The 12,626-nt window shown below is 45.9% G+C and overlaps 1 protein-coding gene across 10 annotated transcripts in view; it reads right to left on the reverse strand.

Annotated features, from left to right (window-relative positions):
• Nucleotides 1–3,825: 3,825 nt before the first annotated feature.
• MACF1 (microtubule actin crosslinking factor 1) overlaps nt 3,826–12,626 on the reverse strand; it is a 331,345-nt gene continuing 322,544 nt past the window's right edge. For 5 of the 10 annotated variants that reach the window (XM_079776973.1, XM_079776975.1, XM_079776974.1 and 2 more), the window contains 4 exons: nt 8,977–9,188; nt 8,346–8,456; nt 6,093–6,222; nt 3,826–5,389 (listed from right to left, as the gene is read on the reverse strand). In XM_079776973.1, coding sequence (XP_079633099.1) covers nt 5,133–5,389; nt 6,093–6,222; nt 8,346–8,456; nt 8,977–9,188 — 710 coding nt within the window. In that variant the 3' untranslated portion in view covers nt 3,826–5,132. The remainder of the gene's footprint in view (nt 5,390–6,092; nt 6,223–8,345; nt 8,457–8,976; nt 9,189–12,626) is intronic. The other 5 variants (XM_079776977.1, XM_079776976.1, XM_079776979.1 and 2 more) reach the window with 1 other exon arrangement.

Below are 12,626 nucleotides of genomic sequence, written 5' to 3' on the forward strand. Positions count from 1 at the left end.
ATACCATTTCTATGTGCTGTAAATGTTAATTATGAACTATCCTGTATCCACCAATGTAAAAGTATGTGTGTTTTACCTTTTATCCAGTCCCAGAGATTTCCCGTTTTGCTTTCTCCCACCCCTTAATCTGCCATCAATGAATTTCCTGTATCCCTTTTTATGTCTCCTTCTTTGATTCTTATAAAATAAGCTACAAAACTGCCAGTAACCAGAAAATTTTTCTCAATTTGTTAAAATTTTGCTTCCTGGCAATTGTCATCAGTTTGACGCAAATAAACTCATTAAAATTCTCTCCAGGTTTGGGCATTCCTTATGTCGATACCAGTTTCCTTACGCACAGCCTGCTCTTCTCGAGGCGCTTTCTCCGTACATTTGTTCACTTATGGAAAGGTGCTGTGCTGGGGGCAGGTATCTGCTAGACCCGTGGTTGGCAAACTGCGGCTCACGAGCCACATGTGGCTCTTTGGCCCCTTGAGTGTGGCTCTTCCACAAAATACCACGTGCGGGTGCGCACGTACAGTGCGATTGAAACTTCGGCCCAGGCGCAGAAGTCGGTTTTCGGCTCTCAAAAGAAATTTCAATCGTTGTACTGTTGATATTTGGCTCTGTTGACTAATGAGTTTGCTGACCACTGTGCTAGACTGAGCTCAGAAGGCTGGAAGGAGTTGGTTGGGACGACAGGAAAGGTCAGTGGGAGGAAAGTGTTCCAGGAAGAGGAAGTAGCTTCAGGCCATGAGATTGAAGGGAGCAGAACAATGGCAGGTAACTACTTGCACTCACACGTGCCAGGTATGGTCTGTATCACTTCTTTCACTCTCGCACATTTAAACCCCTCTTCTAACCGATGAGGAGACGGAGGCACCCAGGGTCAAGGGATTGCCCCTTATCACACAACAGTGGCGCTGGGTGGGACAGGTGTGCTGCTCAGCAGAGCCTGGAGAACCTGGGGGTCAAACGGCAAGGCTGAGGGTGAGGCTGGAGGGGTTGGCAAGCCTTAGCCACAAAAGGCCTTGTGGGGAGGCTAGATGACGCCCAATAAAATTCACATTTTTCCATGATCACTTCAAACTTTTAGAAATATCAAATCTTAAATCTAAACAATCATTTGCTGGAGGCTTAAGCCCATGCCTAGTCTGTCTGCCTTTTCTCCAACAAGAAAATGTCTAGTTTGTAAACCTGGATAAGAAAGCACCTGGGGCAAGACCAGAGCCTGGATGCAGAGGGAGCTAGAGATGGGAGGGAGGGAGACTGGAGTCAGGCCCACAGTGCAGTCGTGGGAAAGGGTGTAGAGGGATGACAATGATCCTCTAATGGTGACGGGGTGGAGGGCAGACACTGGTTAGAAGGCTGAATCCACAGGACTTGGTGACTGCACGCAGAGGCAGGGGGTATCCCCGTGTCAGGCTTGGTCAGGGTCTCTGAAGCTCCTGCCCTTCACTGTGTTCCAGGGCACCCCTCAGCACTCCCCTGAGTCCACATCATCTGGGGACTGGGATGTAGCCTGTAATTCTCAGGTTGTGTATTGCCCAATGCTGGGCTCCTGGCTGGACTGCAAACAGACCAGTGGGGGGCCGATTCTTGTAATGGCAGAAATCATTCATCTGAATTTAGTTAGGAGTGGAAATAGCTTTGCTCTTTAAGCTATAGCCTCACATTCCCATAAACCAGTGGTCGGCAAACTCATTAGTCAACAGAGCCAAATATCAACAGTACAACGATTGAAATTTCTTTTGAGAGCCAAATTTTTTAAAACTTAAACTTCTTCTAACGCCCCTTCTTCAAAATAGATTCGCCCAGGCTGTGGTATTTTGTATTAGAGCCACACTCAAGGGGCCCAAGAGCCGCATGTGGCTCGCGAGCTGCAGTTTGCAGACCACTGCCATAAACCAATGGGCTGCTCTGGGCTGTGCCCTGAATCAGAGATGAAGTTAACCAGCAGCCCCCAATCTAACAAGGGTGATAAATGAGCAGTCTTTTCTGAAGGCAGAATGAAGGTTGTGCTTGGACAGAGGGGCTGGCAAATGCCTGGAAGGGAAGAAGAAGTTGGGGTGGCAATGAGTGGAAGCCTGCAACTGGAAGGTAACTGAGGTGGGGAAGGCTCCTTGGAGAAAGTGCATTAAACAAGGGCTTTCCCCAGCCACTTGGCAACTCTGTGACCTTGGGCAAGTTGCTTAACCTCTCTCAGGCTGTTTCTCACCTATAAATGGGGCTCCCGATTGTAGGATTGTGATGGGAATTAAATGAGAATGTACATCATGTAAAACAGTGATTGGCATACAGTAAGCACTCAATAAATGATAGCTATAGTCCTCCAAGGACCCAGGAACCTCCTATTCATCCTCTACACCACACCAAATCTGCATGACTTATTTAGCACTTGTCCCAGAACCGTAATTTTACGTTAACTAACCCCTTTTCTGGTATCCTTATATTTCCCACGGTCTTGCACACAGGTGTTTGCTGGATGGAAATACACTTTCTGAAGATTCCACAGTAGCTGAGCTTTGTCGCAACAACTGAGTATGGAAAACCTGTGCCCTTGTTGAAGAAAAACAGGTGCCCATGGTCCAGACTCTGAACAGGTGGAGACAAAGCTGTTTTCAGCATGTTTCTGCAGCCAGGAGGCTGAGAGGGGGAAGCAACTTTGGGTGAAAATGCTATCCTACACGAAGTCCTGGCATCTTAGCTACTTGATTCCATGGAGAACAGAGTAAGCACGCCCTTCAGAAGCTGTCAGGCTGCAGATCCTTTGACTCTGGGTACTTAGTCTCAAACAGCTTTGGCAAACATGGTCCATTTAACCAAATTCCCGAATCACAAGAGCACAGCCTAGTGCAGTGGTCGGCAAACTCATTAGTCAACAGAGCCAAATATCAACAGTACAACGATTGACATTTGAGAGCCAAATTTTTTAAACTTAAACTTCTTCTAACGCCACTTCTTCAAAATAGACTCGTCCAGGCCATATTTTGTGGAAGAGCCACACTCAAGGGGCCAAAGAGCCGCATGTGGCTCGAGAGCCGCAGTTTGCCGACCACGGGCCTAGTGAGTCAACAGGTGTCTGAGTTTGAACCCCTCTGGTTTTCTGTTTATTTCCTAGGCTAATTCCCATTGTTGCCATTAGTATTTGGCTATAGTTATAGTTAAAGTCAAGGAGGGCTGGAGGAAACAGAACTGCAGGACTTGAATCGAGTCAAAGGTTAGAATAACGGCCCACGGCCCACGTTTGCCATTTATTCATGCTGTGACCTCAGGCAAAACCCTTTCTCATCCGTTTCTTCCTATGTAAAACAAAGGAGTTAGATTTGATGACCAATTTTTCTCCCACCTCTGAAATTCTGTCATTTAACCAGAGATTTCAGTATACTGTGGGAAATCGGCCCCATTGTCTCAAACCCCAGGATCTCTATGATTTTTTTCTGTTAATCCTCACCCGAGGATATTTTTCCATTGATTTTTAGAGAGAGTGGAAGGGAAGGAGGAGACAGAGAGAGAAACATCGATGCAAGAGAGACACATCAATTGGTTGCCTCCCGCATGCATCCTGACTGGGGCCGGGGATCGAGACTGCAACCAAGGTACATGCTGTACTTGCCATCACTTTGCCCCCTTTCTGGGACCCTTCAGTCCACAGGCTGATTCTCTATCCACTGAGCCATACCAGCGAGGGCAGGATCTCTGTGATTTCCAACATATAAATCTTCTTACATATTGGTATTTGTTTAATCATTTAAGTGGGCAGATTCCCTACAAGTTTACATTAATAGCATGATTATTTCTTTGTTGTCTTGTTAAATAAAATTAATGATAAAATAAACAAGAAAATCTATTAATAAGCTCCATAATTTATCCATCACGACATTTTGATTCCAATAATGCATTCAAGTACCAAAAACACAATCAGATCCCAGAGTAACATGTTATATATAAGGGAATGGTTGAAAAGAAAATCAGGAAATATAAAATGTTAGTTACTGCAAGCAATTTTAATACAAAAGTGTCTTGTTTTTAAACAGTTCATTGGTAGAGCTTCAGTTTCTGCCTCAATTAAAACCAATTGAGATAATCACACAGCAACGTGGTCGGAGCTGAAGAGGAACAGCAGCTACAAAAGGAGCCCAGACAGCTCCTCTTCGTGGTCACTTGGTCAGTTGACTTTGTTACACACAAAAAAGACGGAAGCAAACGGGACTTGTTAACAGTGTGCTGGTGAACTCCTTTAAAGGATGAGCAAGTGTTTTATGTCCACATTTTCAGAATAGGCTTGTGGAATTCATTCCTCAGTTTGTGGGAAGTTGATCGACCATTTAAATAAATAGCAAAAAGTGCAGATAAACGAATCTATCTTTCAGAAGCCACCAAGGAATCTCCCCTGGCCAAGTGCCTGGGTGTCCTGGTGAGCACAGGAGTTACTGGTGGCCGGGCTGGATATTAAGTTACAAACCAGGACTATTAAAAATCCCGACGTTCTGACGTTTTCTGAACAGTTAGTTACATTCACCCCTGAATTCTAGCAGCTATGTGTCAGAGACAGTATTGCAGTGGAGTCCTTTTGCTGTATCATGTGCAAATGTTACCTAGATGAGGTTCCCTCTTCAGCTAAAATCACACATTAAAAACAATGAAAAAAGCAATTAGAAGTGTCCTCCCCTCAGTTCTAATTGAGGTGTCTGTGATTTACAAAAAGAGTTCCTTAAACACTGCAGGATTCTTACTTTTTAAATATAATTTATCTTGCTGAGACAGCAAGTCAAATTTATAAAGAAGATGCATTTAGGAATAACCCTAAAAGATAAAGCAGGTTTATAACCCTGCGCATACAGAAACCCTTAGTGGCTTTTTTTCTTTCTTTTTTAAATACATATTCTCATCTTGACCTTTTCATTTGTTTTTCTCAAATATTTCATTTCTGGGCCCCATCCATTATAGGGTTACCAGGAGGCAAATTTTATCTACATAAATATTCACATGAAAATAGTAACTTACAAAAAGAAAAAAAATAAGGCAGCTTCATAACACAATTATTCTTTTACACTTTTAACAATATACCTTCTCCCGTTCAGAATAAATATACACCCAAAGAATGTACGGAGCAGGATTCGGAGAGGACAGAGGCTCGGGCGCTTGCAGTGTTATCGCTTGGGGCCCGGAGTCCTGGGGGAGGCAGTGGCTGTCTTCTTGGACATGGTTGGGATTTTGGAAGGCTTGCTCAGCCCCCTCCTGGAGCCGCCCTGGCCACCGGCCGCACTGCTTTCTGAAGTATCTGAACAAGCAGACTGCGTCTCTAAAAGGTCAAAGTCAGAGGCATCGCTTCCTCTCCGGCTGCTGGCTCGGCTCCCGGCTCGACTCCCGGCCCGGCTCCCAGGGCGACTGGCTGACTTTTTGGGGTCTGGAATTCAAGAATAAAGCAGCAGCCTTAGCAGAGATGTCAGGTTCTGAACCTAATACCGTGTGGCCTTGGGCAAATCAGAGCCTTTCTAGACCCCGGTCTCCTCATCTACACAGAGAGGCTAAAACCTTTCCTGGCTCTGTGTTCACTTGAGAGGCCTGCCTCCTGAGGATCAGAAACCAGCTTTCCTCAGCAGCACTGCTCCTCAGCTGGCCCCATGGAGTGTCCAGCAGGGTTCTAGCTGGAGTAACATCTGGGTAGACTGAGAATGGGGGCAAAGTGATGGCAAGTACGGTATATAGGATCTTTCTCTGACTCAGTTCACCAGCAGCAAGAATAAATAAGGGGTGTTGGAGAAATTACTAGCAAACTGCCCGTCCCAACACTAACTGGGCTTCTGAGAAGGCCCCGCTTCAAGAGGCCCTTTCTTCCTCTTACGTTCTCTTATCTTTACATTTCTGATGAGGAACAGGTGGCCTGGCTTTGACTGAAAGTGTCTGCTCTCTGAAGGCAAGTCTGAGCCAGCTGCAGTGACAGGAGAAAAAGTGAAGGCCAGCCGGTGTGCAGGTCTGTCTTTCGGGGCATCACACCCAAGTGCTACTCTCATGATCTGCTCCCTGGGCAGCAGTGAAGCTGAGGGGCTGCGGCTTCCAAATTCCCAGCCTGGCCCCTCCCACCTCCATCCCGGTGCACAGGTACTTACCTGCCCGGGTAGTTTTGGCACCTGTGGAGGCTGGGGAAGAACTATTGCTAGTGTCACCAGCAAGGGAAGTTCGACTAGAATGGAAAGCTGGTGTTGGCCGTTTCAACTTGCTGCCTGATGATGGGATAACCTTAAAAAAAATAAAAATATTTTATTTACTTGGTGAAATCTTTGATAGAAATTCAATTTAAAAACTTAAAAGGTTTCCTTATGTTTAATTGATTGAAAAAAACAAATTAAAAGTCCAGGAAAACAAAGATTTATTTTGGAAGAGTCCTGGGTCATGCATTTTGATGATTCTCAAAATAAAGGTTCATGTTCCAATTTAAAATTTCAAAATGCTTCCAATACCTTTTATCTGACTGACAAATTTCTACTGGAAATGGGGGCGGGGGAAATCCACGAATAGTAAAAGCCCAGCACTTAAAAGGGGTTGAAGTATGGTGAATAAGTAAGAGAAAAAAATCCAAACAATTCTAAGTATGAATGTTTTGGGGTTAGAAATGTGAAGTATGAGTTCTGGCCCCAAATATTTAATATGGAGTTCTGAATACTATTGCACTCTCTGTCACTAGGTAGGTACAGCAACTTTAGTCAAGATCTTTCAGGCCTTTTGAAAAATATGTGTTTTTATTGATTTCAGAGAGGAAGGGAGAGGGAGTGAGAGACAGAAACATCAATGATGAGAGAGAATCACTGATCAGCTGCCTCCTGCATACCTGCCCTGCAGGCCTACTGGAGATCGAGCCCACAACCCAGGCATGTGTCCTGACCGGGAATCGAACAGGGGGCCTCTTGGTTTTATGGGTTGACACTCAATCACTAAGCCACACTGGCCGGGTTGAGTGTTTGTTTTTAAAGACAGTAGCAGACTTAATTTGGAGAAAGACTGTTTTAAATCTGTTTTAAGCATCTTTTCATGCCAGTGCATACTATTCTAATTTTTCCTTGAAATCAATTGGGTGAATTGTTTTCCAGGACCTTTAAGATGTTTATACCAATAGGAGAGTAAAGCAACCCATTTCATTGTGATTCTTGTATTTCTTTAATTTACAAAGAAGCAGCAGAAGCGACAGAGAGTGATTAACATTCAAGCACAAAGGCTCTTGGCCCACACAGGAGGAAGAGCACCAGTTTCAGAAGCTGCCGCTGTGAACATGCTGCCGGGAGGCCAAGCCCCAGAGACCCTGGGCTGGGAGTCACCAGGTGGGGCCTGGCTGGAGAACACCAATAGGTAAGGAAAGATGAAACCTTGAAACGAAACGAAACGAAAGGTAAAACCTTAAGACTAAACAAAAGGCTGATCTAGCAGAATCCTATGAGAATTTGTAGTGTACAGTTAAAACATTTAACATTTTAGAACTTTTAAAACTTCCACGAAACTGGAGCCATTAAGGAAGAAAAGCAAGACAAGCAGGTTGAGCCCGGGGGTTTTAGTCGAAGTGTCCCCAGATCATGTTCTAAACCAGCTTGGAGTGGATGCATCCCAGAGCAAGCAGTCCATTCACGGGCACTGGTTCTTGTATTTCCGGTTTCTCTGGCTGAGCATTACATGACAAGGCAGTGCTATCTTTTGAGACACAAGAACCCAAAGTTTTACCAGAGAAGCTAGAATGCAATTTGTCCTGCTATCAGACAAGCTGCTAGTCTATGTTTTGTTTCTGAAACACTGCTCTTCCAAATGCTTGGGTATTTTACACGTGAACATGCTTAATTGTTCATGTATATTCAAATCAAGGCTACAGAAACCTAAGTGCCTAGGCCAGGAAATCCAGAAGCTAAACTCTGAGCCTCAGAGCATCCTTTGCTGATACTGGGCTTGGCAGCACCCACGCCTCAAACCAGCACGGTGACGCCAACCACTCTCTTGTTCTCAGCAAAGATAGGAAACTGCTGAACATGCACCGTAGGTGAATTTCAAGTGTTCATAACTCATCTGGGTATCTGATAATTGGAGACTCCAAGAGGCCTGATTATAACGTATTACTAAACAAGTCACTAGGCACGACCAATGTTTATCAACTGTTAGAAAGTTGTTCAACAGTCCAGTTTTAGGCATCTCTTACTTGTCTCCAATGTTGATGACTGAGTTAGAAACACTGAAAAGCATCTCACTGGGTGAATCAGCTGTGAGAGAAGCACCGCGAGGACAGAAGAGAGCAGGGGCTCCGCCAGGAGAGCAGCTGGGCGCGCTCTCGGCCTCAGCCAGGGCCCCTCTTGACCGTGTCCTTAGTCAGCAAGGCCATACTCTACCTCGGGGCTGGGCAGCTGGAGGTCAGGATAATGGCTGTCCCTGACTGGGGTGCCAGCTTTACTGTTTACCAACCAGGGTTTGTCATAACAGCGAGAGAACTGAAGTGGCGTCTGCGAAATGGAAATCCAAAGGGAAGGACGGGAAACATTGAAAATGGAACAGAAAGGGAGCAAATTGGGAACATAAAAAATAAATAAATAAAAGATCCAAATTTTAAAAGAAACAGAAACAAAATAAAATGCATATCAGTCCGACGGATGAGATGGACCAGGCAGAAAGGCAATAGCAGTCTTCCTACATAACCTGTCTTAACAACAAACTTATCCGTTAGCCCAGCTGCATGGACAGTGCCAGGATTTTCAAAATCAGTAACTCTGGCTGCACTCAACTTCACACTGAGATTATGTTCAAAAAAGCGCTTCTGACCTAATGCCCCGAGTACATATTTTAATAAATGTGCCTTTGGTGTAGGCCCTGTATTTTTGTACTGCTAGGCCCGCCCGGTCAGCCTGGTCTAGGGGAACTTGGTCCATACGTCTTCATATTCTCCTCCTCCTCACAGAGGCCTTTCAGAGGCTACACTGAACAATGAACATCTGGGAAGGCGCCACGGCGGTGGTGAGCACATACCTTGGCACCACTGGCCGGGGTGGCTGGAGAAGACGGCATGGATGTACAGCTGTGGTTGCTCTGACTAGCGCTGGAGCTCGAGCGGGTAGGAGAAGCTGCCCGGGAAGATGGTTTGGACCTTCGACCCCGAGATCGGAAAGGGGTCATTCCCTGGGATGCTCCCTCAGGTAGGATGAATTTCTCTCTAAGTTCAATGTTGGTTCTACCTCGTGCTAAAAAGGGAATAAACACACAATGTCAGCTAATCTTAAAAAATACGTCATTGATGGTCATATAGCTGCCTGACCCCATCATAAGTTCTATAAGTTATGGATTTAGTACCATGTTTAATCCTTCTAAAATAGAGATAAATTCATGAGCTATCAGCCTTGTCATGAGCCTTACCCACAGCAGTCATTACCCAATAAGCCCCTTGGTTTGCTACAATAAAAACACCGTTGCATACAAAGCGCCATTACAATCTGCTGTCACGAGCGTGCCTGACCACTGGCCCCTGGGCGAGCACCTAGCTGGGCGAGGGAGAGCAGGCGCAGCAGTTCCAGCCTCGGAGGTGAAACCAAACCCTCTTTTCTCGCTCACAGGACGTGCGTACTTTTTGCTCAGCTTTTGCAAGATAAACGGTAACGAAATAGTGGAGAAAAACAGATCACTCTTCTATTGAATTCAGTTGGTAATGACCCTAAAGAAAGGGGTCCAGGAACTCGGGACGGTAGAAAGATGAGGACAGAATCAAGAAGTAAACATGTGAGGGAAGAGAGAGATCAAACCATGCACAAAACCTGCCAGTCAGGAACCAAAAGTGGTGAGAAGCTGCAGGACGTCTGTGGGGGGAGAGGAATGTCAGGGTGGAGTCGGAAACAGCACTGAAGGCACAGGTGCTATCCGTGGCTCGGAGCTGTCAGCCAGAACTTAAAACTGGATTCGGTCAGAAGGTACCGAGTATGGCCAACACAAATCATTATGAGAAAGATCCCATAAATGTAAAGAAACAATTCCCCTGGAATATGTTCCTCAATTACTTCTTACTGAAAGGTGTTATCCTGCAATAAACCTCCACCTCCTCATCCACCTAAACTGCTCACTACTAGATGGATCTAACAAATGGAAAAGCCAGGGGAAAGGGAACTATTAAAAACAAAACATTGGTGGTTCCTTTCTACATTAGGCTTTTTACTGTGGCTAGAAACTACAAGTTTAGAGATTACAAGTGATTGTGCCCACTCCATTGATCTCCAAAATTTTAGACCAATGTACATGCTCCAAAATATAGTATTGAGCATATTCTATTTACAGTGCTCTGTATGAGGGAGGGAAGAGGGAAGAAATGAGAACACACAAGTGTATAAGTGCAAGTAAAACCCTGCCAACATGCAGGTAACACAGCCCTCTGCTGTTGTGATGTGCACGTGGGGGCACTGCTCACTGCTCTCTTCTTGAACCCTCCCTCCCTCGGCTCCCAGGACACCGCTCACCTGCTTCTCTTCCTTCCCCCTCCTGCCCGCTTCTTCAGCACGGACATCCCTTGGGCTCTGTCCACAGTCCTGTTCTCCCTTAGACTTTCATCCTGGTGACGAGCCCATCCACCTGAGGCTTCAGTGCCATTAGAGGTCGTGCCTGACTCCCCAATACATCCCAGCACAGATGCCACTCCCGGAGGTTAGACGTTACCTCCAGTCACTGGTTAGACATGAGCAGAGCCAGAAACCTGGGAGCCGATGCGGGCGCCTCCCTCCTGGTGGCAGTTTGTCTACGGACTCTACCTTCTAATCATTCTGCTTCGTAAATCCCGAGCCTTCCCACGCCCTCCTACACCACGTGGTTCACGTAGCATCTTCTCCACCCGGGAGGGCTGACAGGCTTCCAACTGGCCTCCTTGGTTCTCATCTTATTCCCCATCTCTCCCTCCTCCCTCCCCAGAATGTATTTCTCAATAAAAATTTCCTATCTGTAAACAGCTATCTTCCACGGCATTCCTTTTAGCAGAATTTCCAAAACTGAGGTGTTTGAGAAGTTTCCTACAGAAAGGAGTTTAGTAAAAGCTGTATGTGACCCCCAGACCCCCCAGCCCTAATGCAATCATCATTTTGTAAGCTCTGGGAAGTTCTGCAGTGAAGAAATATGCATTTTACCATGATTTAAAGGTATTTTTTTTGGATCACATCTTGGGGACTAGACTGTGAAGACAGCCATTTCAAGTTCAGTTTTCAACCACTAAAAAGGCCATCATTTCCTAAGGGACTTATTCTGGCCACCTATGCTGGCTGGAGCAGACCTCTAGTTAAAATTCAGTTCTAAGCTCTTGGTTTAATGGGTAGTTTTAGTTTGACCAAAGTTTCCTGGATGGGTGATGGTAGCAAGAAGGTGAATGTACTTAATGCCACTGAACTTATAGGTTCAAATGGTTAAGATAATAAATTTTATGTGTGTATTTTACTATAATTAAAAAATTTAAGCCAAATTATACCATTTAAATCTTCATAAATAAAGTTTTTCTCGATTTTCACTAAAATTTGGGGAAACTACTTTGTCTAATGCTCAAAAATTGGTAAAGGTGTACTGATTAATTAGGCACTTATTTTTTTAATCCTCACATGAGGATATTTTCTTCCATTGATTTTTTTTAGGAAGAGTGGAGGGTCAGGGAGAGAGCGAGAAACATCAATGTGATAGAGGCACGATGACTGGTTGCCTCCTGTTCCCCACCTGACCAGGGGTGGGATGGGACCTGCAACCCAGGTAGATAGATGCCTTTGATTGGGAATTGAACCTGAGACCCTCTGATGGGCAAGTTGATGCTCTAACCACTGAGCCATGCCAGTCAGGGCCAGGCACTGTTTTTAATTTCCATCTAAAACATCATGATAACTTTTGGCATGACTGAATTCAGAAAATGAAATCTCCCATTCTGGCAGTGCCAGGAATCTACCTTGCTGAGTATTTTCACTTTTTAAATTTGGCTACAGTGACGTGCTGAGATGGCTTTTGTCTTTTTATTATTTACTAGAGGCCCGGTGCACGAAATTCATGCACGGGTGTGTGTGTGTGTGTGTGTGTCCCTCAGCCCAGCCTGCACCCTCTCCAATCTGGAACCCCCCCAACTGCCCTTCCCTGAAGGCCCGGTCGCCCCCAATGTCCCTCCTCTGCCAGCCTGGTCACCCCCAACTGCCCTCCCCTGCAGGCTTGATTGCCCCCAACTGCCCTCCCTTGCAGGCCTGGTCCCTCACACCTGCCCTCCCCTGCTGGCCTGATTGCTCACAACCGCCCTCCCCTGCTGGCCTGATCCCTCCCAACTGCCCTCCCCTTCTGGCCATCTTGTGTCCACATGGGGGGCAGCCATCTTGTGTGTTGGAGTGACGGTCAATTTGCATATTACTCTTTTATTAGATAGGATAGAGGCCTGGTGCATGGGTGGGGGCCAGCTGGTTTGCCCTGAGGGTGTCCTGGATCAGGGTGGGGGTTCCCTTGGGCATGGGGTAGCCTGGGCAAGGGGCCTGTGGTGGTTTGCAGGCCAGCCACGCACCCCTGGCACCCCAAACGGATGCCCTGGTATCTGGGATTTATTTATCTTCTATAATTGAAACTTTGTAGCCTTCAGCAGAGGCCAGGGTAGGCCAGGAACTTGGCTTCCTCCATCACTGGGTAAACCCAAT

This window comes from Cnephaeus nilssonii (genome assembly GCF_951640355.1).
Source record: "Cnephaeus nilssonii genome assembly, chromosome: 7".
NCBI lineage: Eukaryota > Metazoa > Chordata > Mammalia > Chiroptera > Vespertilionidae > Cnephaeus > Cnephaeus nilssonii.